Source organism: Bos mutus, chromosome 19 (genome assembly GCF_027580195.1).
Source record: "Bos mutus isolate GX-2022 chromosome 19, NWIPB_WYAK_1.1, whole genome shotgun sequence".
Classification (NCBI taxonomy): Eukaryota; Metazoa; Chordata; class Mammalia; order Artiodactyla; family Bovidae; genus Bos; species Bos mutus.
This window is the reverse complement of record NC_091635.1, coordinates 36717564-36745282: the sequence shown is the minus strand read 5'-3', so window position 1 is coordinate 36745282 and position 27719 is coordinate 36717564. Positions and strand designations below refer to the sequence as shown.

The 27719-nt window shown below is 49.3% G+C and overlaps 1 protein-coding gene across 7 annotated transcripts in view; it reads right to left on the bottom strand.

Moving 5' to 3' along the window:
* The window catches only part of CCDC57 (coiled-coil domain containing 57), a 110559-nt gene that overhangs the window by 62122 nt on the left and 20718 nt on the right, over positions 1-27719 (bottom strand). For all 7 annotated transcript variants that reach the window (XR_011468019.1, XM_070390139.1, XM_070390137.1 and 4 more), the window contains 9 exons: positions 20127-20228; positions 18579-18736; positions 18353-18427; positions 16829-17029; positions 11335-11493; positions 8824-8986; positions 8285-8419; positions 4462-4684; positions 3686-3835 (listed from right to left, as the gene is read on the bottom strand). Coding sequence is in view for 6 of the 7 variants with exons in the window: in XM_070390139.1 (XP_070246240.1) it covers positions 3686-3835; positions 4462-4684; positions 8285-8419; positions 8824-8986; positions 11335-11493; positions 16829-17029; positions 18353-18427; positions 18579-18736; positions 20127-20228 (1366 nt within the window). In the remaining variant the exon portion in view is untranslated. The remainder of the gene's footprint in view (positions 1-3685; positions 3836-4461; positions 4685-8284; positions 8420-8823; positions 8987-11334; positions 11494-16828; positions 17030-18352; positions 18428-18578; positions 18737-20126; positions 20229-27719) is intronic.

The following is a 27719-nucleotide window of genomic DNA, read 5'->3' as shown; positions in this document are numbered from 1 at the left end:
AAGGCTAAGTGGGTGCAGCTGGGTGCCCACAAGGACTGAGACGAGATGCACGTGAAGAACAACCTTTATGCCAAGAAAGGAGGAGTCTTTGCAGAAGAAAAATCCAGCTTTACCAGCTAGTGTCTGTTAGAGGCTGGCCTGTGTTGACTCCTAGTCATTTGGCCAGGAATAACGAGAATGTCCACACAATCCACAGGTCAAAGAAGAAACCACAGTGGCTATTAGAAATTACTTTGAGCCGAATTACCATAAAAGCATGGCTTATCAGAACGTAAGGAGTGCATCTAAAGCTGTCCTTTCAAAAGTATTTATAGCCACAGAAGATTTTTTTTAGAAAAGAAGGATGAAAGATAAATGGGCTGAATGTCCATTTCAAAAATGAGGAAAAAAGCAAACAAGGTAGAAGAAAGGACAGAATAAGCCAGTATTAGATGCACTGGAGAAGGCAATGGCAACCCACTCCAGTGTTCTTGCCTGGAGAATCCCAGGGACGGGGGAGCCTTGTGGGCTGCCGTCTACGGGGTCGCACAGAGTCGGACACGACTGAAGCAACTTAGCAGCAGTAGCAGCAGCAGATGCTGAGCAAACACAAAACAGTGTGTAATAGAGGATGACACAATACTCAAAACATCCATGACAGAATCCAAAATCACTCGTTATACCAACAACAAGGAAAATTGTACCTTGGATGATAAAAGACCTATCAAGAAGACAGATTAAAGCAATTCCAACAGGCAATATAATACAGTCTCAAAACAAATGGAATACTGGAAGTTTCAGCAAAGGTATGAAAAAAAATTTTTTTTTAATATAAATTTTAGAACCGAAACCATAATAAAAATCTCACTGGATGGGCTCAACAGAAGAACGAATTGGTGAACTTGAAGAAAAAAACAGAAAATTTCCAATCTGAACAATAGAGAAAACAGATTGGAAACAGACAGACAGAGCCTCAGTGACCCAGGGGAGAAAAACAAAAGTTCTAATACTCTTGCATTGGAGTCCAAAAAGGAAGGACAGTGTGGAGCTAAAAAAATACTTGAAGAAGTAATGGTTGGAAACTTCTCAAATTTGGTTCAGTTTCAATGCCAAAAGGATAAGCCAAAGAAATCTATGCCCAGACCATCATAATCAGATTTCTGAAACTAAAGACAAACTTTGAAAGCAGGCAGAGAGAAATGACTGAAAGGCAATAGACTTCTCATCAGAAACAATCATGTGATTTCTCCCCAGAAGAAAATGGTTTAATGCTGAAAGCAAAGAACTTTAAACTCATAATTTTATACCAGTGAGTATACTCTTCAGGGATGAAGGTGAAACAAAGACGTCTCGGATGTAGGAAAACCTTGTGAGTCTGTCACCAGCAGCCTTGCTGAAAAGGATCTGCTGAAACAAGTGCTTCAGACAGAAGGAACCTAGAATCAAGAAAGAGTCACAGAAAGGATAAGGATTCAAGGAAAGAATGGACCATTCCTCTACTCCTGAGTTTTTAAAATTATGTTTGGCAGTTGAAAGCAAAAATGAGAATCCTGTCTGATGTGGTTCTTGATGTACAGAGGGGTGGTATTGCAAAAAGAAATGGGGTGTTGAGGCCTGACTGGTGCTAAGATCCCCACATTCCACTTGAAATTGCAAAGTGCTGACATTAGTTGACCGTGATAAGTAAGTATACTGTAATTCTTGGGGAAAACACTAGAAAAAGTACCTAAAGAGACCGACTGAAAAACCAGATTAAAATAGAACACTAAAAAATGTTCAAGTGACCCAGTGGAGGCAGAATCATGACAAAAAACACAGATTTGTATTACAATAGGAATAGGAAGAAATTTCCTTAATCTGATACAAAAAAGTAACGATTAAACTTAAAAGTAAAGTGTTGAAAATTCTTCTCCGGGATTGGGAAGAAAGTCAGCTATGATCAACATCATAATAAAGAGTTCAGTCAGGGGAAATAATACAAGGAAAAAAAAGTAAAAGATATCAGCACTGGAAAAGCCAAAAGTAAGACTTCCACTACCTGGGACAAGATGACCAGCTGTGTAGGCAGAGTGTCCTGCCTGCCTTTTCCTCTCCTTCCTGAACAATCGAGCCCATAAATCATCAGATGGGCAGCTGGAAGTTACCCAGAGGGGGCTGATCTGCCTGAGAGCTGCAACCCAGCTGGAGAGGGAATCAGGATGGAGGGCAGCCTGGCTCGGCTGTCAGAGCCAGGGTGGGCCTGGGTCAAAGAGTGGGACCTCTATGTGGGAAAAGGCCTCTGTCCGTGCAAGGGAGGGTGCTCACACCCAAGAACTGGATGGAAGAAGTAACGTACGGAGGACAAGGAGTCAGGCTTCTCGTTGGAAAAGGAAGTTAAGAGAAATGGAAGTGGAGACCAGAACAAGCCTGTAAAGCTGGATCAACCATAGAGGAACAGACTGATGAATAAGTTTGTCTTAAACACTATGAATTTCTGTTGCCTTAGGAAATGGATCCAAAAAAATACTGCTAAGGTTTATGCAGAGGGTTCTGCCTATAAGTTTTCTTCTAGGAGTTTTATGATTTGTGGCCTCACATTTCTGGTCTTTAATCCATTTTGAGTTTATTTTTATATGTGGTGTTAGAGAATGTTCTAATTTTGCTATTTTACATGAAGCTAGCTGTCCAGTCTTCCCAGCACCACTTATTGAAGAGACTTTCTTTTCCCCATTGCATATTCTTGACTCCTTGATCACAGAATGAAATGTGGCCATTTGCAACAACATGGATGAACCAGAAGGGCATTATGCTAAGTGAAATAAGTCAGAGAAAGATAAACACAGTATAATGTCTATGTGTGAAATCTAAAAAATACAAGTAGTGAATATAACAAAAAAGAAATAGACTCACAGACACAGAGAATAAACTAACGCTTAATGTGGGGAAAGGGAAGCGGGGAGGGGTGACATAATGGTAGAGAATTTAGAAGTACAAACCATTATGTATAAAGTAAGTAAGATACAAGGACGTACTGCACAGGAGATGGCTCACTGTGCAGTGTTGGCAGTAACCAGAGCAATGGCTCTCTCAGCCGCTAGTTCAGTTTTCAGTCGCTCAGTCGTGTCTGACTCTTTGCGACCCCATGAACCTCAGCACGCCAGGCCTCCCTGTCCATCACCAACTCCCAAGTTCACTCAAACTCACGTCCATCGAGTCAGTGATGCCATCCAGCCGTCTCATCCTCTGTTGTCCCCTTCTCTTCCTGCCCCCAATCCCTCCCAGCATCAGGGTCTTTTCCAAGGAGTCAACTCTTCGCATGAGGTGGCTGAAGTACTGGAGTTTCAGCTTCAGCATCAGTCCTTCCAATGAACACCCAGGACTGATCTCCTTTAGGATGGACTGGTTGGATCTCCTTGCAGTCCAAGGGACTCTCAAGAGTCTTCTCCAACACCGCAGTTCAAAAGCTGCTAATGGGGGAGGAAATGATGTGAACAGTCTAGTCTGACCATCAACCAAAACATACTGCTGCTCAAAAGAAGTCAGACAAGAATACACACTTGTAATTCCACTTATATGAAAATTCAGCCATAGGGTGAGGAGTCAGGAAAGTGGCTGGCTCGGCAGGAGGAGGTGGGGCTCCTGGGGTGGCACCTTTGTAACATCTCCTTGGGCTGCGTTACTGGGAAGTCATTAGACAGAGCACACCACACGAGACAAGGACTCTCACCGGTGGTATCTGTGGAGGCCAGGACACTGGGTTGAGCGCAAGCACAGGACAAGGATGTCTTCGAAGGATCTAACACATCTAGCTGTTCCTCCAGTGTTTTAAATTTATGCTTTAGATTTTGCATTTCTGCTTCAAGGGCCAGAACGTAACCTTCCAAAAAACACAGTAAACACACAGGCAGAGGCGTTTACACTCACCCTTTATCTACCGCCCACGCCCTCCCCTGTCCAACCCTCAAGACTGTCCCACACTGTCTGTGTGTCTCCCCTCCAGAGACCAGCTTGCCATGCTCTCCAAGTGGGCCCCACGATCAGGAGCCCTCAGTCTTGTGATCCTTGATGCAGACTTGACAATCCCATCTTGAGCGCAGCTGTCAAAGGTGCTGCCCCTCCACTCACCATCCTGAGTCCCTGCCCTGAACAGTAGGAGGCGGGGCCACCTTTGTGGCTCGGGACGCTCCCCGGAGGAAAGGCCTGGTCCCCCAGGCCCACTGCCTACTCCAGGAGAGTGCAGTGCCAACTAGCCCTTGGTCCAAGTCTGTCTCTGGTTTTTAGATGTGCCACATGTGTATCCTTCCCTTTTTCCCTCCACGAACCAATACAAAGTTTTTATTGTACATAAAAAATATGACTTAAGATCCTTTCTCTTGGAGGGAAAGCAGCTGTCATACTTTGACATAATCTATAATGGGGATGCTCATTTTTAAGACTCCAAGTGAAGCCTATTTACAGACCCAGTAGAGAAGACTCCTCATCTTCCCTCTTTCCCTTGCTCACCAGGAACCGCAGAATCTGCTGCTGCCTTTGGGTCAGGCTGGTTTGTTTGTGAGGTCTCCCCTCCTAACCGGGCAGAAGGAAGAATTTGGTCACTTAGAGCTTCCATTTCTTTCCTCATTTGTGCAATAACATTTCGCAAACTTGTGTTCTGCTCTTTTAGCTGCTGGATCTCACTAGATGGAAAACTTTTATTGATTTCTTCTCCTTGATAGCTTAGAGGCCTCTGTAAAATACAGAAAAATAAAAGGAAAAGAAAATGGTTAGAGCCAAGAACCAGCGATTCCCTTGTGCATCTGAGGCCGGCTGTGTCGGTGTCTGTCAGCACCCTCCAGGCCCCCTGTCCCTGCGGCTCCTCATCTGTCCTGGAAGTGGGTAATGTTGACAGAACTATGAAAATGCTTTTTCTTTTATGTTTCATAAAGACAAGACCACTGTTTTTCAAAGATAATTTTTATTGAGAGATTTGGGGACTCTTCCTTTTTAGTCAAACACCCATCATTCACCCGTTAGAGGGGCAGTTATTTAAAAAAAAAAAAAAAGAGAGAGAGAGACTTCCCTGGGGGTCTGGTGGCTAAGACTGTGCTCCTGATGGAGTGGGCCTGGGTGCGATCCCTGGTCAGGGAACTAGATCCCACATGGTGCAACTAAGACCAAGTGCAGCCACATAAAATAAATAAATATCAAAAGAGATGGACAATAACAAGTGTTGGTGAGGATGTGGAGAAAATGGAGCCCTTGTACACTGAAAAAGGTAAAAGTACTCGGTGGTTTGTAATGTAAGTATAACATAGTGCAGCTGCTGTGGAAAACAATCTGTGTTCCTCAACAAAGTAAACACAGAGCTATTACGTGACCCAGCAAGTCCACTCTTGGGTACAGACCTGAGAGAAGTGCAAACACAGATCCACACAGAAACCTGCAGACATGTTTGGAGCATTAATCATAGTAGCCAAAATGGAAATGTCCACCAACAGATGATGGATAAACAAAAGTTAACACCATGAAATACTACATAGCCATAAAAGGAATGCCGTTCTGATACACACTACCACATGGATGGAACATGAAAACATCATGCTGAGTGACAGTCAAGGACTTTAAAGCAGTTCGCATAAATATACTCCAGGATTTAAAGAAAAATATGAAAAAACAAATAGAAGATATCAAAAAGAACAAAATAGCATCTACAGAGATGAAAAATACATTGTCTGAAGGAAAAGTTCACTGGATAGGATGGGATTAAGAGCAGATAAGATACTACAGGAGGAAAGGTTAAGTCAACACAAACACAGAGCAGCAGAAAGTATCCAAACTCAAGAACAGGGTGAAAGGCAAAAGAACAAGTAACAGCAGAGCCCTAGTGACTACAGAACACTGTGAAGCAGACATACACTAACCCAATCAATGAGGGGATGGAAAAGGATTCAGAACGTGTTGGCAAAAAAATTTCAAATTTGATGAAAACCTAAGTCCACAGATCCAAGAAGCTCAACAAACCCAAAGCAAGATAAACACAAAGAAAGTCACACCAAAGAGCACATCATGGTCAAACTACTTAAAAACAGTGATGAAGGAAATCTCTTAAAAACCACCAGAGGAAAAAAGGCACATTACCTTCCTGCAGAAGGACAAATAAAAGAAACTACCAACTTCTCAAAAGAACCAGTGAAACCTAGAAGACTTCCCACTAGGATACCATGCAGAGAGGTCCGGCCATGGAGTTGAGCTGGGGTGAACGTTGGGCCAGCTTTATTCCAGAGAGCACTACAGTGAACTAAAACTGTAAAATTTCTGCAGTGGTATATATTACTTTTGTTTCCAAAGTGAAACTATTTCTTCTGTTACCGCTAGTACCCAGCTTTTCAAGCCACCTCTGGCTCCGCTATGCACCTGCCTGCCTCCTTCCAGCCACCGCTCTGGCCCCACTGCTCCTCCTGCAAACATCCAACCTCCCTCTCTGCCCACTGGGCCATTTGCCACCTTCTCTGCAGCAGAGCCTTAGGCTGCTCCCACTCAGGCAGACAGCAGAGTGGTCAGGGCTGTGCACCTGGCCAGCACTGCTTACATTCTCCCTCTGCCACCTGTGGGGAAGGGACCACCCCTCTTAGGGCCTTAGCTTCCTTGTCCTGAACAACAGGATACACCTCAAAGTTGCAGTGTAGCCCACTCCCAAGGTGAATCTTCTGTCCCTGTGGCTGTGGCTGCATTTGCCCTAGCAGCCTGCCTGGCGGTGCTGCCTTGGTCTCCGTGGGGTGATCACTCAGGCCCTGCCGAGGCGCCATCATCGAAACTAGTGCCGAGCAAAGAGGAAGCTGTGGCCACAGCCAAGAGGCTGCCTGTCTGTGCAGTGCAATCTGTGGTGGGCTCAGCACATCCCAGGAAGTACCACGTCTTCCTCCCTGAGCAGCCTCTGTCTCGGCTTCAGAGCGTGACAGATCCCCTGCTGCCCCTACTTAGTTTGCCAAGGGCCCACCTCTATAGAACTCAGCACCAACTGCCGCCTGCCAGCCGACATCTGCTGCTTTACCAGGTGGTCACATCTTTAACCTGGTCACAGTATCAAGGCCCTGAAGGGGGAACACAGGTGTTTTGCTATTATCTGGAGGATTCAAGACTTCATTCCTCTGGGTCAACCGAAACTTGCACAGCATCCTCCACCACCCTGGGTCCCTGCTTGGTAAGGAAGCCACATCTCTGTGTTAAGACCACCAGGCCAGCTCACCTTCACTGGTGTCTGAGGTGCTGCTCTGCCACGCCCCCTCATCTTGCCTCCAGGGCCCCCTGTACAGAACAGAGGTGCACACCCCCCCACTCTGCACGCAGCACTTGTTTCTGACCCCCAGGCCACTTCTAAGGTTCCTGTTCACTTAACAAGGCAACAAGCCACTGACAGGCCTCCCTGACCAGCTGAGCTGGTGCTTGGAGACAAATGTCTTCTTGTAATTGCCAGCCTGGCAGTAAAATACAAAAAGAAAAATTTGCGTAGGGAGGCTCATTAATAAAAACACAACAAAAAAGAGGCATTTGTTTTCTCTCTATGCCCTAGAGAAGGCACCCATGCAAAAACCACCAGCGATGAGTCCCCAGGACCATAGGTGACCCTGGAGACTGGGTTGGCCCCTCCTTTCCTCCTGGGAACACCAGTGCTCCCAAGCCTGACCACTGGCTGAATGTGAATCTTCCCAGAGGTCTGTTAACAGACACACCTTCTGGAGCTTGACCCCTAGGGCATCAGGCCTAGTATGTCCTGCTGGGATGTGCTCATGTGACCTTAATTAATCATCCATCTTAACTAATCACATCCATAAAGACCCTATTTCCAAGGAAGGTTGCATCCTGAGGCACCGGGACAAGAATACGTCTTTCGGGGCCACCATTCAACCTGGGGTCGTCCCGTAGTCAGTATCAGGCTCTGGCTGGCACACAGCAGCACAGGAGTCTGTGCCTTTTGAGAGGAACGGCCATCGTCACATATCGAATGGCTCAGTCACCACATGTGAAGAAGTGTGTTTTGGGATAAAGCCCTAACCTTTTGGTTCTCTGTGTTACCGTCTGCCATGGTACAATATCTGAATTTGAGGTTTTGTGATATTTCAGATACTAAAGACACAAAGAAGACTGAGTGCAGATTCCCATTAGCTGGTTGAGCCTTGGTCTCACCTTGTGTGAACAGTCATCTTAAAAGAAACATGGCTGAAAACATCTACCTCAACAGTGCTGATTCTATTTGACGTGTTTTCCCTCTGGCCGGGGGAACAGATATCTCCAAGGGGCCAGGGAGGAAGAGCTGCAAGGGAGACTCAGGAGGAGGGCGGCCCCTCACCTGAGCCTCCTCCTCAGGGAGCAGCCCACGTGTCCGCAGAGCCTGCAGGGCCTGGTCTCTCTCTCGGGTCACAGCCTTCAGCACCACCTCTCGGTCACACAGTCGCCGCTCCGTCTCCTGGAGCTTGGCAACAACCTGGGGAAAACACAGGCTCAGTTCATCTTGGGAGGATCAGAAGGGAGCAGTGCCACTTTCAAGGTCCAGACCAGCTCCCTACCCTGCTGGGAAGCAGAGAGCAGACACGAGGGTGAGGAACCCCAGGAAATATGTGGCCATCGGAGCCAGAGGAGCACAGCAAATGCTGGGGCCACCTATGCATCCAGCCCCACAGGCAGCTGCCTGGCCATTAGAGAAAGGCTGCGGGCAGGGACTCATCACTGCGAGTCCTGCTGTTATAAACCAAAACTGCTCAGTGAGGCCAAGTGCTTTCAAGTGCAAAGGATAACTTGGTGAGGGCCCAAGCCGGCTCCATGCTGCAGCGGACACTCCCAGCCCTTCCTTCTGCAGAAAGAAGTCAGACAGCCCAGGGGAGTGCAGACCTGGTCTCTGGCCGTGGTCAGGCCCTGAATCAAGTCCTCGGCCTGCTGGTACTGCTCCCGCTCGACGCCTTCGCAGCGGCGCTGCCAGTCCAGCTCTAGCTGCACCTTGTCACGCTCCAGGCTCCGCTCCCTCTCTACCGCTAGAGACAGCTGCTGTTTGTACCTGTGGGGGTAAAAAGTGCCAACACTAACATTGTCCTGAGGTTCCTTCAGGCTGTGATGTAGCTGAGATGGGAGGCGTCCCTCCTGGGCCCCCTGGCCAGCCATGGTCACGGGCTCAGCCGACACCTTCACACAGGCCCAGGTTCAGAGGGGAGCAGGCGGCCAGGCCCCCCAGTCCTGAGAAACTCAGCACCATAGGAGATGAGGTCAAACTCAGTAAGAGACAGGAAGAAAGCCAGCAAACTCAGACAAACAAGAAAACAGCCGCACTAGAGAAGTGCAGGAGGGTTCCTAGCAGAGCACACAGAGCTGGAGGGTCAACAATAAGCTGAAAGGTCAAACATAACTCAGTGTCCATCTACTGGGGGTTGGGAGAGATCAGAATGGAAGAAGGAAAGAACCACGCAAGTAGGAGGAACTGGTAGGCTCTGCCAGTCAGCACAGTGTCCTTAGGAATCATCAGAGGATGTCCAGGGCGCCCAGTGGAGACCCTGGGGTGCATGTGGCAACAGGGCTAGACTGGCCCTCGTGGAGAGATCTTATGTGCATGTGGTGCTCAGTCATGCCTGACTCGTTGTGGCCCCGTGGACAGCAGCCTGCCAGGCTCCTCTGTCCATGGGATTATGGTATTCTCCAGGCAAGAATCCTGGAGTGGGCTGCCATTTCCTCGTCCAAGGATCTGACTGGAGGGACCAGATCTCCATGTCTCCTGCATTGGCAGGTGGATTCTCTACCAATGAGTCACAAAGAGACCCTAGAGCCACTATAACAAAGATTTAAAGCAACCCTTAAACAATCAAGCTGCTCTGCCGCTGCTGCTGCTGCTGCTGCTAAGTCACTTCAGTCGTGTCCAACTCTTAGTGAACCCATGGACTGCAGCCTACCAGGCTCCTCCATCCATGGGGTTTTCCAGGCAAGAGTACTGGAGTGGGGTGCCATTGCCTTCTCTGAGCTGCTCAGCGGGACTATAATTAACCAACTACCTACAGCTGAGCAGCAGGGGCCTGTGAAAGGAAGATGACCAACCTAGAGGCCTGCTGACACAGTGGCCACATATCTGACAGCCATGGACAGCTGTGACATGTACAAGGAAGCAGGATACTGGCCTCTGTGCCACAGAAACAGACTCTCAACAGAGGTGGCAGGAAAATACGTAAAGCAGCTCCTGTAAATATGTTCAGAGATTAAAAGCAACCACACACACAGTGAGGAGATTAATGAAAAGTAAAATGTGTGAAATAAAAACTTCACCAGCCTTGGGACTTCCTTAATGGTTCATGTGGCTAAGACTCCGTGCTCCCAAGGCAGGGTGCCTGGGTTTGATCCCTGCTCAGGGAACTAGATCCCACATGCCGCAACTGAAGATCCTGCACGCTGCATCTAGGAACCGGTGTAGCCAAATAAATAAATAAAAATACCAACCCCCTGCAAAAAAACCCTCACCAGTCTTTCCAGCAGATGAGGCCTTGTGGGGAAAGTCTCAGAAGCTAGCAAAAGAACATTAGATTAAAGCAAAGAAAACAGAAGACAGACAATAATAAGGATAAGAATAGATATTGAAATTGAAAACAGAAAAACCATTGAAAAAAGTCAAAGAAACCAAATGCTGGCTGTTTGGAAAGATCTGTAAAATGGATAAATCTCTAGCTAGACTGATGAGAAGAAAAGAGAAAATACGTATCATAAGTATCAAGAAGGGGAGAGGACCTTGTTACAGACTTTACACATATTAGAGAGACAGTAAAGAAATACTATAAACAATTTCATGTCAGTAAAGTCAACAATTAGATGAAATGAACAAACTCACTGAAAGACACAAATTACCAAGTGACACGTGTACAAAATAGAAAATCTGAAAATTCAAATAAATATCCAAAGAAACCAGACACAAAAGAGTATAAACTGTAGGATTCTACGCAGATGAAATTCCAGAACAGGAGAAGCCCACAGTGGCAGAGAGCAGTCCACAGGGTGCCAGGGAGGGAGGGGACTTTGGGCGATGGAAGGGTTTTACATGATGATGGCACTGGTGGTTGTACCACATACTTAAGTGTATATTTGTCAAGATTCATCAACTGTACAGTTAAAATGGGTACATTTATTATAGTTCAATGATTCCTTAGGAGAGAGAATACTACCTTTACTCAAGTCTTTATTCTGGCTGATAGGAAAAGACACCAAGACATTAGAACAAATCAGAACTCAGAGATGATTCCTGACACGGGACGAAATAGCACACACCCTTTTACAGCCCTGGTGCAGACTGGGAACTGTGCTCTGTGGGAAAGACCGCCTCTGACCACCCGCCCTGCCGCCCCCATCTTCACCCCCTTCCTCCATCACACACACCTTCCAATATCCTGCTGGCATCTGGTCAGCTGTGCCTTCAGCTTCATCTCCTCTTCCTGCAGTGACTGAACCTGAAGGTCTTTGGAGATCATCTCCTTAGATAGCTGAGCAATCTGGGCATCCCAGCTAGACTTGAGAGCTGATGCATCTTCCCGAAGTCTAAACCAAGAAGGGAAGCGACGTGAATGTGGGTGTGGTTCTCACCCAAGCTCTCTTTACAACACACACACACACACACACACACACACACACAGTCCTCAGAGGAAATGCTGCAGATCAAGGTCTCTTCTACACACATCAGGGCACAGACTTCCCTGCCTAGATTAAGAACTAGTCCTACCCAAGAAGAAATATCTACCCATCCCTCCCACCAGCCCAGGTACAACACCTGTAGCACGCCAAGCCAACACCAAGTGTGTGAGGAAGTAGGGGCCAGGACATGTCTCTTGGAGCCAGAGATCCTGAGACAGCACCATCTGACACACCTGGGCACCCCTTGCCATGCCTAGCACAGTCCCTCCACATAGAGACTTTCAACACGTATCTCCAAACTGAATAGTAAGATAAGGTTCTACATTCATTGGTAGAATCTCGACAAATCTGATAAATCTCCCAAGAAGCAAAACTTGAGAAAAACATCTAGAGATATTGACTAGAGTAGCTATGGTATTAACCACGCAAAGCTTGCAGGGTAGTCACCCTATTTGCAGCTCTGGCCTGTTTCCCTCCTAAGCTGCATTCAGCATGCTGTGGGGTAAATACTATGGTCACGCACTGGCCACTGCCCAGAGCCACAGGCCCAAGGGTGGGCCATGGACTGCGGCACAGAGGTAGACAAGCCACGGGAAGGCAAATGGCCATCAGTCTACAAGGTCTTAGAGCAAAGTCCTGACTGCAGTTGCCTTGAGACTTAGAAAAGCTCCATCCAAACAGTGGCAGAGACAGAAAGGAGAAAGGAGCAGCTGCCCTAATGGGAAACTTCTTTCAACATTTCAGCTTAAACAGGCCTCAACATTGAGGCTGGTGTGCTGGTTAAAATGCCCTTGGCAAAGGGTCAGCCAACCTCACAGGAACGAGATGGCTCTGCTCTGCTCTTCCTACCCTGGCCCTGTGACCCCCAGGCCTATGAGTCCCTGCCTGAGGAGCCCTGTGCTCTCCACTCTCTTGGGCATCCCAGTGCCCTCGCACGCCTGGCACAGACATGTGGTGGCTGGGTAGGGCTTTCTGCTCACAGGCAAAGCCCACTGCAGTGGGCAGAGGCTGGTGTGGGGGGGTTCCACAACCTCAGTCCTGGTCAAGCCAGGATTATCAACACTCTGAGTAGCAGAGTTCTCTGTTCATAAAGGACTGCAGTGAAGCTCATTTAGGAAAACCCTTTAAAGACCAAGGTGGGAATGAAGAAGGGGAATGAGTATGGGGAAATGTACAAAACCCCACAGCCCAGAGGAAAGCCATGCTGCTTGGTAAAGCATTAGGATTCTTCAGCTCTATTACTAACTTAGGAAAAGGCACCCTCTTTGAAACTGCCTAGATACAGTATGTAATAAAAGTGTCACATTCTCAAAGGATTAAGACCTTTCAAGTGTGAGATTTCCAGTGTTATTCTTAGCTATTGGAAAAAGTCATTTTTCTTAGTATGATTTAAACAAATTACTTCTAGTACGTCCAGATTCATACTGACCTCTTACCTAAAATAAACCAGCTCATCCTAGTAATACAGGGGGCTGCAAAACATTGGAAACTTGAGAACACGTCCAGCTCAGACACAGTGCTGGTGTCAGAACAGGGGCTGCAGCTGTTCCTCTCCAGGTCCACCCAGTACCCCTTCGCTGGGGTACTTCGCTCTGGTCCCATGTAGTTGTTGGGGTGATAAAAGTAGCATGTGGGGGCCCAGGTGAAGTGAAAGTCACTCAGCCGTGTCCAACTCTTTGCAACCCCATGTGCTATTCAGTCCATGGAATTCTCCAGCCCAGAAAACTGGAGTGGGTAGCCCATCCCTTTTCCACGGGATCTTCCCAACCCAGGAATCGAACTGGAGTCTCCAGCATTGCAGGTGGATTCTTTACCAACTGAGCTATCAGGGGGCCCAAGAGCCTGTAACAAAGCTGCCCCCCACCCCATGAGCCAACCTAGAGCCAAGACCACATGGGGCAGTATGTATAGGCAGGCAGGGTGCTCATGGGATCCGGGCTTCACCCTGGCTGTGTCCCAGCAGGCACTTAGCCCCGGAGCCTCGAGTGACAAGACAGAGGGAAATGAGAGGTTCTTCTTTGTTCTGTGTGTCACTAAAAGACAAAAGGATATGAGATGCCTAGCCTGCCCTGGAATTCCAAAGCACTCCTTCCCCTCTACCTACTCACTGGCAACTCTCTCCAAGGACCAAGGAAAGGGAAGCAGCTGACAGCCCTGGGAAGTCGACTGCCCGGGCCCCACGCATCAAGCAGGATGTCTGTTCTGAGCTTCCCATTATAGTCCCTGACCTGATCCTTCATGATTCCATATGTGTTGGGCTTCCACAACTATAAGAGAAGTTGCTGGAGCTTGAGAGCCATATTTTTATTTCTTCTTAATTTCTAATTCTCACGAGATGATTTGTACACAGCAGGGGCTTTGTATGTGGCCATGAATGGGATCCTGGTTCCCGCTCCACTTTGCCAAGACCAAGACAGCACAAGCAGGCCTGTGTTCTGGAGAGCAGAGAACTTGCCCTCATTGAGTCCTGGCCTCTGCCCAGCATTTGGACCAGCGCTGCCCAGCACTGAGCCAAGGGCCATTCAGGGCTCCCAGGCATGCGGCCAGTCTGAATTGAGATCTGACTTTAAAATTTAGCATCAAAAAATGCAAAATACCTCAATAACAATTTGCTCAGGTAAGTTTAGGCATCCATCTTCATTAATATTTTTTAATTGATTACTTATTTTTTTCTCAAACTTAAACTTTTTATTTTGTATTGTGGTATAGCTGATTAACCAATTACTTTCCCATGTGGCAGCAGTGGTAAAGAACTGGCCTACCAATGCAGGAGATGCGGGTTCAGTCCCTGGGTCTGGAAGATTCCCTGGTGCAGAGCACGGCAACCCAGTCCAGTATTCTTGACTGGAGAATCCCATGAACAGGAGCTGGCAGGCTACAGTCCATAGTGTCACAAAGAGTTGGATGCGACTAAAGTGACTTGAGCACACAAGCACACAATGAGATGGTATTTTGGACATACTGGGTTAAAACATGTTATTGAAGTTAATTTCATCTACTTCTTTTTTGCGTCTGGGCTGTGAATATTAGGAGGTTAAAGTGCCCTCTGGCCCCATCATATTCCTTTTGATAGGTTATATGTCTGCATGGTTACATGCACACAAGGTTCTCACAATGCGGTCTCAGCTCATCATTTCTCTACCCTGCTATCCACAAACTAATGGTCACAAGAAAACCAGCACAAATAGGCCCAAAGAGACCACAAAATCATAATATGGGCCATTTTGTCGCTGACTTGTAAAGAGTACGTCTCGGTAGGAAAAGACGCTGATACAGACACTAAGGCTTCTCCTGGGAACCCACTGATGCTGCTCGTCATGGCCTCTCGACTGTCCAGTGGGGAAGCGGGAAGGAACATGACGGTGGACCCGCCGAGAGAGCAGAGGCAGGAGGCCTCCCCTCAGGAAGGCCTGTGCACCCGGACCCTGGGCTCTGAGTTACTGTCTGTGAGAAGGACCCTGGGAGAATCTGTCTGAACCAAACAAGGAGTGGCTGGGAGACACACACCCTTGAGATTGAGCCACCTCACCCCTCCAGCTATTGCCTCTTAGGTTTAACAGATCAAACAATAAAACGCATGACTCTAAAGAAGCTATCCTGAATAAGCTTTGACTTCCTGGTATTTTATAGTTTAAGAGCTATTTTCCCCTTCAGTAGAAATATAACTTGGCAGAGAATTCTCTGTAAGAAAGAGAGACAGAAATATTTCCCAAACAAAGGGGAAAAGCCAATTGCTAAACAGCAGGATTTGCAAATGACTTATTTGTCTTAATCATCTTCCGTAAACACAGCTTCTCTGAAGATCACTTCCTTACTGGCTGCCAAGAGGCTGAGTTCAGTTACTGCTTCAGTTACAATGATCCTTCAGAGACACCGAGCACAGTGGGATAGAGTGGTTGTGTATGGCCTGGCTTAGATGTCAAAAAGAAAACTGGGTTTGAAAAGAAGTTAGTTTGGAATTCCCCGGCAGTCTGGTGGTTAGGACTCTGTGTTTTCACTGCCAAGGGCCTGGATTCAATCTCTGGTTGGGGAACTAAGATCCTGCAAGCCATATGGCATGGCCAAAAAAATAAATAGTTAAAAAAAATTTTTTTTGATTCTGTTTTTGGTTGTGCTGGGTCTTCATCGCTGTGCTTGGGTTTCCCCCAGCTGTGGAGGGTGGGGCCGCTCTCCAGTTGCGGTGCACAGGCCTCTTGCTGCAGTGGCTTCTCTTGTTGTGAGCGAGGTCTCGAGGTGCACGGGCTTCAGCAGTTGCAGCAGGCAGGCTCAGTAATTGTGGCTCGAGGGTTCTAGAGCAAGGGCTCAGCGGTTGTGGCGTGGGGGCTTAGTTGCTCCTCGGCACGTGAAATCTCCCTGGACCAGATATCAGACCCGAGTCCCCTGTATTGGCAGGCGGATTCTTATCCACTGTACCACCAGGGAAGTCCAAAAAGAATTTTTAATTAAAAAAAACAATAAAAAGCAGCTAGTTTATGGAGAAACTGGAACCCTTGTGGAGAATGTGCAATTACTGTGGAACACAGTTCCTCAAAAAGTCACACCTAGCACCTCCACTTCCGGGTACACATCCAAAAGAACTGAAAAGAGACCTGAGCAGAAATCTGCTCACCCACAGTCACAGCTGCTAAAAGGCGGAAACACCCAAGATTGCCATCAACGGATGAAATGATAAACAAAAGGTAGCTGTATGCAAGCAATGTGATGTTACTCAGCCTTAAAGAGGAAGAGCATTTCTGATGCCTGCTGCAGCAATGTGGATGAACCTTGAAGCCATCACGCTGAGTGGAATCAGTCAGTCAGAGAAGGGCAGACAGAGGGATTCCACTTGTGTGAGGCCCTTAGGGCACTCAGATTCACAGAGACTGGAGGTGGGGTGGTGGGTGCCAGGGGCTGGGAGAGGGGGATGGGGAATCATTACTGAAGAGGCACAGTTATAGTTTCACAAAGAAAAGGGTTCTGAAGACGAACGGAGTGACGGTTGCTCAACAGCGTGAATGTGCTTAATGCCACTGAATTTAAAAGTGGCCAAGATGGTAAATTTCCTGCTATGTGTATTTTACCATAAATAAATAAATGCACACATTCATACATACGTCCACACACACTTTCAAATGAAACAAAAGGAAAGAGAATGGTTAAGAAAGTGACGGGAGAGCTGCAGGGGTGACTCCCAACACCCGGTGCCCACTTCCCTTCATCTGAAACAGGTAACTAGGCAGCCAGGCCCTTGGCCCGGGCTCACTTGTCAATGGCAGCATCCTTCTCCTTGGCGGCATCCACCTGCTTCCACTCGGCCCTGCGGAGCTGTACTTCGAGGTTCTCACAACGCGCCTGCAGCTCCAGGGCCCTGGCCTCCGCTGCCTGCAGCTGCTCCACGTGGGCGCTCTTTGCTGCCATCAGCACAGCGTCCCTTTCCCTGGCCAGATGGTCCAGCTCCTCATGCCTGAAACACAGGGAGGTCCCCAACAGCCCCGTTCTGGACCCCCTAGCCCAGAACCTCCCTCGTCCTGCTAGGGCTACATACGTGTCCTTTTAGAGGGCATTTCTGCCCACTTCCTCTGCTCCTCATTCCTCACGAGGAACCACTGACTGAGAGATTTTCAGACTGGCCCCCCTCCCTTCCAAGCTCACAGTCCTTGGGAAAAAGAGACTTGAGCAGATATTTGTGCTTTAGGAAAAAGAACCCAGAACAGGTGCTTCAGCAAAGCATCACCAGCAGAACCCTCACAGACTAGGGAAGAAGAGTGCAGGTGCAAACTGCCCTCCCTTCACAGCTACCCCAACTGCTGAGCTGCTTTCAACCCAGGACTGGAGACTTCCAAGAACTGGGGGCCTTGGGAGGCAGGCTGCACGTCCGTCTCGGTGAGAGATGTCAAACCTATCGAAACTCTGTCAATGGAACAGATATTTGTCTCGAAAATACAGGTGTTGCTAACAGGCAACACCATGCTGACATGACTTTTTATGCTTTTATTCTATTTGGCTTCAGTGAAAAGTAAAAAGCCCTAAAAAACATAATTCTACAGCATTCTCTTCAGATTTCATCAGCGTTGTTTGATGAGATGGTTAAGCCTTATTTAATCAAGTCATGTGATGTACTTTTCATTCCAATTATGATCAGTTCTCATCTTACTCATCTTGCAAACTGTTCAGTATTTTCCACCTTCTAATAGCAAAAAAATATACACATAACAGCTGCTGTACTTGTTAAGTTTCTTGTAAGATATACCTTTCTTTTTCACCAAATCACAAAAAGTGTTTGATCATGACAACTAGTGAAGGGAAGGAGTTATCTCTGAACGCATCATCCTGTGATCATTGGTTAGTTATTTTTGAGAGGCAAACACCAAGACTCCAGGGCACAGACACCACTGCCTACGCCAGGGAACACAGGTTCCTTGTCACCTTGGCCAAATAAATAATGCCACCTGGGCTGCACGTGACTCTGCAGGGCCATGCAGTGTGATGACACAGAACATGTGCGTGCACCCTGCTCCTGTGACTGTGTCAACGGGTCAAGTATATTAGCACTAAGGTGTCAACCTGGATGGCTTTCAGCAAGTCGTTTCACCACACGTGTCCTGTAATTCTCAGGGTTTTGATATTCCTCCAAACACACACAAATACGCTCATTAGAACTGAGAAGTGAGGGGCGATCCTGGAAGAGCAGGCCTGACCCTCCTGACGTCCCACAGAAGGGGGCTTTGCTTCCAAGGTGGTCGGGGGACATTACCCCACACTGACACTGGAGCCAGAAAACACTCACTTCCTCCGAAATGTCTCCTCTTCTCTTTTCCTGGTGAGCTGCACAGAGTGAAGTTTACCCTCTAAATCTTTTATCCTGAAAAGAAGCAAATGTTAGTGGAAAAAGCACATAAGAGGCTACTGCAAAGCCAACCTGGAATAACCCGGGACAGGCAGACGCCTCGGGGCTAGAGCCCAGACAGCTCGTTGGCCATGCCCACCCACGGGGAGGTGGGGAGGCTCCGCACCGGGCGTCCTTCACAGCCACCAGGTCTCGGAGCTCCCAGTCTCTTCGCTGCAGCCTGTCTTCCAGCTCCGCGTTCGCCACCTCGGCACCCTGCAGGGACTCCGCAGCCTTCGCCCCAGCCTCTCTCAGGGCCGCAAGCTCTTTGTTCAGCAGTTTAATCTTCGAAAAGAGAATTCAAAATGAGGATGTAAGTGGAACAGACAGAGGTGTTAAGAGTTAAGTGTTACCATCGTATCAGAACAGGGAGAGAAGAAAGACTGGAATTTGAGAAGCAACAAAACAGTGAGAATCTCCTCACATGCTCTCACAGCATCGAGAGCAGACCCCCGGGTGAATCCAAGTCGTACTCCAGCACCCCAACCAGGCCATGATCTGGATCCTGGAATCACAGAGGAGGTGGAGGTTGTAAGAATCTGGGTCCCTGCTGAGTGACCCCACTCAAATCCCAGCCACATGCTCAATTTTTAAATAGCTTCTCTGGGGCCTTGGCTTCCTTGACTATAACATAGGGGTGATGGTACTGCTGCTCCCAAATTTGTGTATAACCTGTGTACAAGCTGTGATGCCCTCCAGGGATAGGTGTTCAGGGGACCAGAACCATCTCATGGCAGAGGTGGGAGTGGGGCATGCCCTGGCCCACCTTTCCCCGCTCTTTTCCACAGGAGTGCCCACTCCACTGTGAGGCATAGGTTAGCTTCACATGTCCCACTTGTCTTCTGTTCCCTGGTGCTCAGAAGTCCCCAAAGAGGCCTCATGGGGATCACCTTGTGGCAGCCCCAGCCTCAAAGTCCTGCTGGCCCTGGGTGACAGGGACAGCATTCTTCCAGGGGGAGGTCAGAGAGACTCTTGTTCAAGGGTCAGGCAGGGCCCAGTGCTGCCCCTTGGACTGTGGCCCTGTGGGAGGCTGACAGCCTGGAGGAGGCAACTTGGTATCACTAGGGCAAGCATCCATCCACCTGGCTGGATGCTGCCCAGGTGTGACCAGCTAGGGTGGCAGGACTGGGCCAGACGTCAGCCCTGCTTCTTTGTCCCACACACACCTCCCCCTCCTCTCCCAGCTGGTCCCTGTCTTGGTGCTAAAGGCCAGGTGTGTGTGCTCCTCACGTGTCCCCTGGCCAGGTCAGTGCTTTAGAGAAGCCATGCCTCGTGGATGGCAGCCAGCACCACAGCTGGGAGCACCAACAGCAGACAGGCCTCCTTCTGAAAATAGGGGGCGAGTGACACCTCCTCACAGGCCCCTCCTGAGCTGTCACGGGATTTCACAGGCCAAGGACAGAGTTTGCGGGATGGCGGTTTCTCCTGGGGGAGGCCCTTCCTCAAAGTCAGAGTAACCAGACCCAGACTAGTGGCACCGGTGCTCCTCCTGGTGGGCAGAGTGGCCATCACTCTGGGCTAGAGCCCTAGCGGGCATGGTGGCAAGCATGTCACCTGCATGGTAAAGACCCCAGCCCACGTACAAAGAGAGAGGGAGGCCTTGGTGTGAACCCTAACTGGCCAGGGCCTTCCCACTTATGCCGAGGACACAGTCACAGTCCGAGGGGCCCGCTACCTTGAGTTCGTGCGCCAGGACAACACTGCTCATGCTATCGGCCCGCAGGCGGAACTCGTGCTCCCGCTTCTGCATTTCAGACTCAAACTCCTGGAGCAGCTCCTGGAACAGAAAAGGGCTGCTGGCGAAAGGAGCACAGTGGGGCTGGCAGAGGTCCACAGGCTCGCTGAGGGTGGGAGGGATACAGAGGGCCTCATGGAGGATGCGGTCAACGGTGGGACCGAGGCTGAAGGGCATCAGAGAGCCTGTGTTTTCACCCCAGGCGTGGGTTTGTCTGTTTTCTCCGTGATCCTGTGGGGTTTTGCTCTGCCCAGACAGAGCAGCTAGCAAACCCACAAGGAAAGGTTAGCAGAGGCCGGTGAACCCAGAACCACCCCTCCGAGCAGTTAAGCTGTTGGTTCCGTCTATGTCTCTAAAAAAATGCCATTCTTCCCCATCAGTCCTCCATGCTGCCTGTCGGGTTCCTGAGCAGTCCCACCCCACTCCCCAACCCAGGGTCATGGCTCCACCCCCTGGCTCTGTGAATGCCTCACTCACGGGCTGAATCCAAAAGTCCCTAAATTATTATACTAGTGATTCACTGCACACCCAACAGTGAACAATTATGATGGTTCCCACATCATTGTTTTTCTGAGTTTTCATTTCCCCTCCTCCCCTTCTCCCGCCACTCCTCTGGTGCTCTCCTGTTTCCCGAGTGGTGTCTGCTTCCCAGGACACACCCCACGGTATGATTCTTTCCCCTCCTGGCATTCCTCTCCCTGGGCTGCCCCACAGCCGGTATCCAGGCCTGCCCTTCACAGCTCCCCAGGCGATCCCCAGGATCCCTTGATGCCCTCTTCCCCTCTCTCCGTGTACTCTTGCAGGAAAGGAGCCTCCTCCCTGCCTCAAGAGCTCGCATCAGGGTGAGAGTCCCAGGATCCCCGGCCCCAGTAGGCCTTCTCCCAGTTATGGGAGCAGGAGCCACCCCCTGCTCCACCTCACTCAGGCTCATGGGTTCCATGTGAGGCTGCCAGCTGGGCCCTGTGACTGGAGCCACCCTGTCCTGGGGATCCAGGGAGCCCGCCCAGCTCAGTCCCTCCTCCCGGCAGCCTTCTCCACTCCCTCCACCTCTTGGTTCTCAAAGTTCTAAACTCAGAAAGGAAACAGAGGCAGCTACAGGTTGACCCCTCAGCCCTGATCCACAGGTGCTGCTCAGAGCTCGCTCAGTTACACTCCAGTAACCTCCTGAGAGGCAGCCGCCTAGTCTGAGGCATCCACACCCTCACACTCCAGGGCTCTGGCCTGACATCTGGCCCCACAGCGCTGAAGGCCTTTTCAAGCCTATCCCAAGCTGCGGCAGAGGAGCTGGGGCCAGGCTTTGCCTTATAGGTTTTGTGGATGTTTGTAGCATCTCCTCTTTGTTTCTCTGACACACTTTCGTTCATGGCTCTGGTGGGGCAGGGGTTTCAGTCTGAAGTCCCCACCCCAAGAAGCAACTGCACCGTTCACTTGACAATCTGATCCCTTCCCGTTCTTTGCTGTATGTTTCTGGAATTTATATTGTTAGATGAATTCTGGACTTATCTTCCATGTCTCTTATCTTCTGTTGGACTTTATGTGTCTTTTTTCTATCTTCTGAATTTATTCCTTTATATGTACTTGTAATTGTCAAAATTCTTTCTTGTTCTGATTGGCCCTTCCTCCTAGCATCTGAGTTATGGATGAAAAATACATTCCTGGGGGTACTGACCTCCCCACCCCACCACCCCCTGCAGGCTCGAACTCTCACCTCAGGGGAGGGACAAAGGAAGAGCCCTGTGGGGAGGAGGGAAATAGCCAGCCTCTGCCCCAGAAGCAGGAAGGCAGCTATTCTCCGGACCCATCCTCCGGGACCAGGCTGATGAGAGTTGCAGTATCACTGGCACCGCCTGTGGGGCCTGGGAGGCTTCAGCACCAGAGCCACCCGTGCAGAAAACTAGCCCAACTCGGACAACCAGATGCCACGCACGGGCAAGCCTAGCACGGGTGGCCCACGGGGCCCACCCTGCTGCCCCGCTGATCACACAATGGTGGGCTTCAGGAATCACCTTCCCTGTTCCTCTGGGCCTCTTCTTGGGTTGCTGGCATTTCTCTGTCTTGTAATCCTGCCTCAGTTACACACTCCTTTATTTATTGCCAGGAATGAGGCAATAAATAGTTCACTGCTGCTGCTAAGTCACTTCAGTCGTGTCCGACTCTGTGCAACCCCATAGGCGGCATCCACCAGGCTCCCCCGTCCCTGGGATTCTCCAGGCAAGAACACTGGAGTGGGTTGCCATTTCCTTCTCCAATGCATGAAAGTGAAAAGTGAAAGTGAAGTCGCTCAGTCGTGTCTGACTCTCAGCGACCCCATGGACTGCATGCAGCCTACCAGGCTCCTCCATCCATGGGATTTTCCAGGCAAGAGTACTGGGGTGCCATCGCCTTCTCCGAAATAGTTCACTAGGATGTTGAAATTAAGACTTACAAAAAGGAAAAGGTAAGGCACAGAACGGGAGAAAATATTCAAAAAAATATATACTTAAGGACTTATTTCTGGAGTACACATGAAGAACTCACAAATCAATACTAGGAAGACAACCCAATTTTTTTTTTAAGTACAAAAAAGCTGAACAGACACTTCATAAGGATATATGAATGGCCAATAAGCACGTTAATAGATGCTTAAACTCTGATCATCAAGGATAATCGCATTCAATCCCCAGGTACACACCCACTAGACTACTAAAAAGGGAAAGACTAACAACACTAAGTGCGAGCAAGGACGGGAAGTGACCAGAACTCTAGTCTGCAGCTGGTGGGATGTGACCCTATAACCATCCTAAAGGACAGCTCAGCAGTTTCTCAAAAGTTACATAGTACGCGTCCCAGAAGTTGCACTCCTGGTCGTGGAGCCTGTGTCCATTCAAAGACAGCCAAGAATGCTCACAGCAGCCTTATTCAAACTGGCTCCAAACTGAAAAGACCCAAGCGTCCAAAGAATGAGCTGACAGAGAATGGAAACATACTGGCACCTCCACGCAACACACAGCACCAGCAGGCACCGAGAAGGAACAGCCGCCAACCACACAACGTCCGTGCGCCTCAGACACGGCACGGCGAGAGGGAAGCCAGACAAAAAGGGGAAACAGCTCGAGGCTCTGTTCTCACAGGACTCTGAAAAGCCAGTTCTCACTGCAAGTGGAAGGCAGCAGGCTGGTGGGACCAGGGCCGGGGGCGCTGCTCCCTGATCACAGAGAGGCACACAGAACTTTGGGTGGCAGTAAAGTTCTGTCTTGGCTGTTACCCTGTTACCTTGGCTGTGTTAAACCTGTCGAACTGCACACAATATGGTTGTGTGGACTGTAGGAAATGACTGCTTAATGAAGCCAATCTTGGCAGAGCTGACTGAGGGTGCTGTCTCCCTCAGCTTAGACCTACGCAGCAGGCACTTGGGCCCACACAGCTGCCTTCCTTCTCCCCATGAGTGATTCGATTTATTTCAGGAAATTTGTGCTGAGCTTCTGCCTGGGGAAGGGCACTTCCCCGGCTGCTGGGCCGTCCATCTGCATGTGAGCGGGGGTTCGTGGCCCCAGATAGACTTCCACCTGCACATGCATGGCCCTCAACATCCTGGGGCCTAAGATCTGAGTCTGTAGGTCCACGGGGTGTGTCTCCCACAGGTCCCCTCCCCCTGCTATGCCGCCCCGGGGAAGGCGCAGGCCCATCTGGGTGCTGAGGCCCTTCTCCTGCTCCTGCCACTGCTATGGGTTCTCACTGTCCTTAATCCTTTACAGTCCTGTCTCCAGCAGTGTCAGGAGAGCAGACATGCATGGCTGATGTGGCCTTTGAATAGGAGGTCTGGATATAGACGCACAAATCACAGTGAGGGACAGAGTCAAACTGAAATGCATGTCCTGGAGTTAGTCTGAATCTAACCACCTCTCCTGGCCTAAAACCTCACAGTGACTTTACCTGACACCCGTCGTTAGGGTGAGCACAGGTTAACACGGAGCGGGAAGACAGGAGGCCCAGCCCATGGAGGAGCTGTGAGGACAGGCTGAGCCCGGCCAGCACAGCACGTGCAAAGCACAGTGCGTGAAAAGCGCAGCACACTAGCAGGATTCCAGGTTTCTGACCGAGTAACAAGGGCTCTGCTTTTGAAGAGAGCTGGACAGACTCAGTTACCCAAAGGAAAGGGTCAAGGGAGGCTGAGCCCAGCCAGAGCGTGCAGGCAAGAACGGGTGTGTCTCTGCCTCTTCCTGAGATAAATGCGTGGCAGACTCCCTCCCCTCCTCTGAAAGTCGAGGCTGGGGGCCTCAGAGACACTGCGTGGTACAATTGAAAATATACATTTTTTTAATCCCTTGAGAAGCCAGATGAAGTTTAAGGGGGTCACACAAGTAACCCTTGTTTGGATCAGAATATGAAAATCATTGAGACTGAATGCTCAGTTCAGTTCAGTAGCTCAGTCACGTCCAACTTTTTGTGACCATATGGGCTGCAGCACACCAGGCCTCCCTATCCATTACCTACTCCCAGAACTTGCTCAAATTCATGTCCATCAAGTCAGTGATGCCATCGAACCATTTCATCCTCTGTTGTCCCCATCTCCTCCTGCCTTCAATCTTTCCCAGCATCAGTGTCTTTTCAAATGAGTCAGTTCTTCACCTCAGGTGGCCACAGTATTGGAGTATGAGCTTCAGCATCAGTCCTTTCAATGAATATTTAGGACTGATTTCCTTTAGGATCGACTGGCTCAATCTCCTTGAAGTCCAAGGGACTCTCAAGAGTCTTCTCCAACACCACAGTTCGAAAACACCAATTCTTTGGCGGTCAGCCTTCTTTATAGTCCAACTCTCACATCCATACATGACTACTGGAAAAACCATAGCTTTGACTAAATGGACCTTGTTCGCCAAAGTAATGTCTCTGCTTTTTAATAAGCTGTCTAGGTTGATCATAACTTTTCTTCCAAGGAGCAAATGTCTTTTAATTTCATGGCTGCAGTCACCATCTGCAGTGATTTTGGAGCCCCCAAAAATGAAGTCACTATTTCCATTGTTTCCCCATCTATTTGCCATGAAGTGATGGGACCAGATGCCATGATCTTAGTTTTCTGAATGTTGAGTTTTAAGCCAACTTTTTCACTCTCCTCTTTCACTTTCATCAAGAGGCTTTTGAGTTCCTTTTAGCTTTCTGCCATAAGGGTGGTGTCATCTGCATATCTGAGGTTATTGATATTTCTCCCGGCAGTCTTGATTCCAGCTTGTGCTTCATCCAGCCCAGCATTTCGCATGATGTACTCTGCATATAAGTTAAATAAGCAGGGTAACAATATACAGCCTGACATACCCCTTTCCCAATTTGGAACCAGTCTCTTGTTCCATGTCCAGTTCTAACTGTTGCTTCTTGACCTGCATACAGATTTCTCAGGAGGCAGGTAAGGTGATCTGGTATTCCCATCTCTTTAAGAATTTTCACAATTTGTTGTGATCCACAAAGTCAAAGGCTTTGGCGTAGTCAATAAAGCAGAAGTAAATGTTTTTCTGGAACTCTCTTGCTTTTTCAATGATCCAAAGGATGTTGGCAATTTGATCTCTGGTTCGTCTGCCTTTTCTAAATTCAGCTTGAACATCTGGAAGTTCACGGTTCACGTTCTGTTGAAGCCTGGCTTGGAGAAGTTTGAGCATTACTTTGACTGCTAACACTACAAAATACTGAAGCCTTTGGTTTCAGCTCAAAGTTGTGCAGGCTATGGCCACCAGGGGGCAGGAAGCCCACACACAGGCAGAACCTGGCCCAGACCAGTAGGTAAGCACTTAGGGTCCTTGGTGAGGAAACAAGAAACCCATTGCACTCCCCATCCCCACTTCAACCCAGAGGTAAGGGGCTCAGGCCTGCCTTCTGACCACCTTCCTCTCTTGTTCCTGGGGGCCCCTCTCCTGCTAGTCCCCAAGCCATACCCCTGCCCTGTGACGATGTCCCCTAAACTTCTCTGTTCTTGAATTCAAGGTTCAGCCTGGACAGCTGGCTCCTCTGTCTACAGCCACCCTCTGGGGAAGCCCCAAGCTTCCAGCTCTGTACCTTGTGACCACCCCCCTCCGCCCTGACCTCCCAGTGTGTCTTCCTGGGAGCCCAGGAGCCACCTCCTTGTACACAGCCCAACCAAGCGCCCTCCCCATCCTTCCTGTGCAGTTCCCCCATCTCAATACATGGCAAGTCGTCCCGCCAGGCACTCATCCCCAAAGCAGGCATGTCCTTGGTGCCCGCCTCTCACCCCATCTGATCTATCAGCGTGTCCACTGGCTCTGCTGTCTAGGTGTATCCAGAACCTGTCAGTGGCTCGAGTCCCCCACCTCTCACCTAGGGCTGCAGCAGCCCTCTTGTGTCTCCCTGCCTCCCCAGCTCCACAGTCTGTCCTCAACCCCACAGAAGAGGCTCTTTTAAAGACTTGACTTGGCTCACAAGCCCCCAAGAGTTTCTCACCTCACCTGGAGCAAAGGTCATTCTCATGAAGGCCTGGGAGGCCATCATAGCCCTCACCTCAGTCTCCTTGAACCTGAATTCTGTTGCTACCTGCAGACTTGGGCTCACAAGTCCTCTTCTCAGGGTGCCCTGACTTGCCTATTAAAAGACAGTTCCACCCCACCCTGCCCGTGTCACACAGGTGATGACCCCAGGATGCTAAAGCCAGAGACTATACTGTTCAGGTGCTCACTGCATCCCCGACGAGGGCCAGCTCACTCCCAGGGCAGGTGGGGCTAGTGCTCAGCCCTAACCCCAGAGCCCAGGAACGTGCCTGGTGAAATCTCTTTGTTAAATGAATGAATACATCAATAAGTCATTGTTTCTCCTCTAGAGGCTTCTAATCCTGGGACTGCTAACCAATAATGAAAAAACAAGTCCACAGTCTACAACTTGCAGACATAATAAACATTAAACAGACTAACTCAGCTCCCGTCGTCTTACATTTCTTTCCTCAAGGTAATAATCAACATTACCATTGAATCAATTCTTTTTTTTTTTTTACCATTGAATCAATTCTATCTTTGACAAGTCAGTAAAGAGCACAAAGATCTTCAGAAAAAGGAGACAAAAACCAGTCCAAAGGAAGCCACAAAGCCGATAAGCACATAATACCCTTCCTTCAGTCACAGGGTCGGGCACGGGCAATAGAGCCCCAAGGCTGGCATGGGCCCCAGCTGGCCCTGAACTACACTAGACAGCAAAGGCTGCCCAGGTTCCCAGCAGCAGCCCTGGACAAAGCCTACAGCTGGAGAGTCCAGACGTCAAGTTTCCTTCCTGCAAGAGACAGGGCTGGTATGAAAACGCACATCTGAAGGGGCTTTCCTTGTGGACAAGGGGTTTCAAAGCCTGAACAAGCCTGACTCACAGTAAGGACTTCTTTGAGTGTGGACAAGCTGGAAAGTCATCCAGAGACCCAGCCCAGTGACCACAACACCCACCAGGGCCACCGCCGCCTCCATGTGCCACTGACTGCCCTGCTAATAGGGATGATTCCACCGCCACCTGGAGCCCTTCTGAAACTCCTCTCTGGAGGAGACTCTGACACCACCTGAGGAAACCTCATGA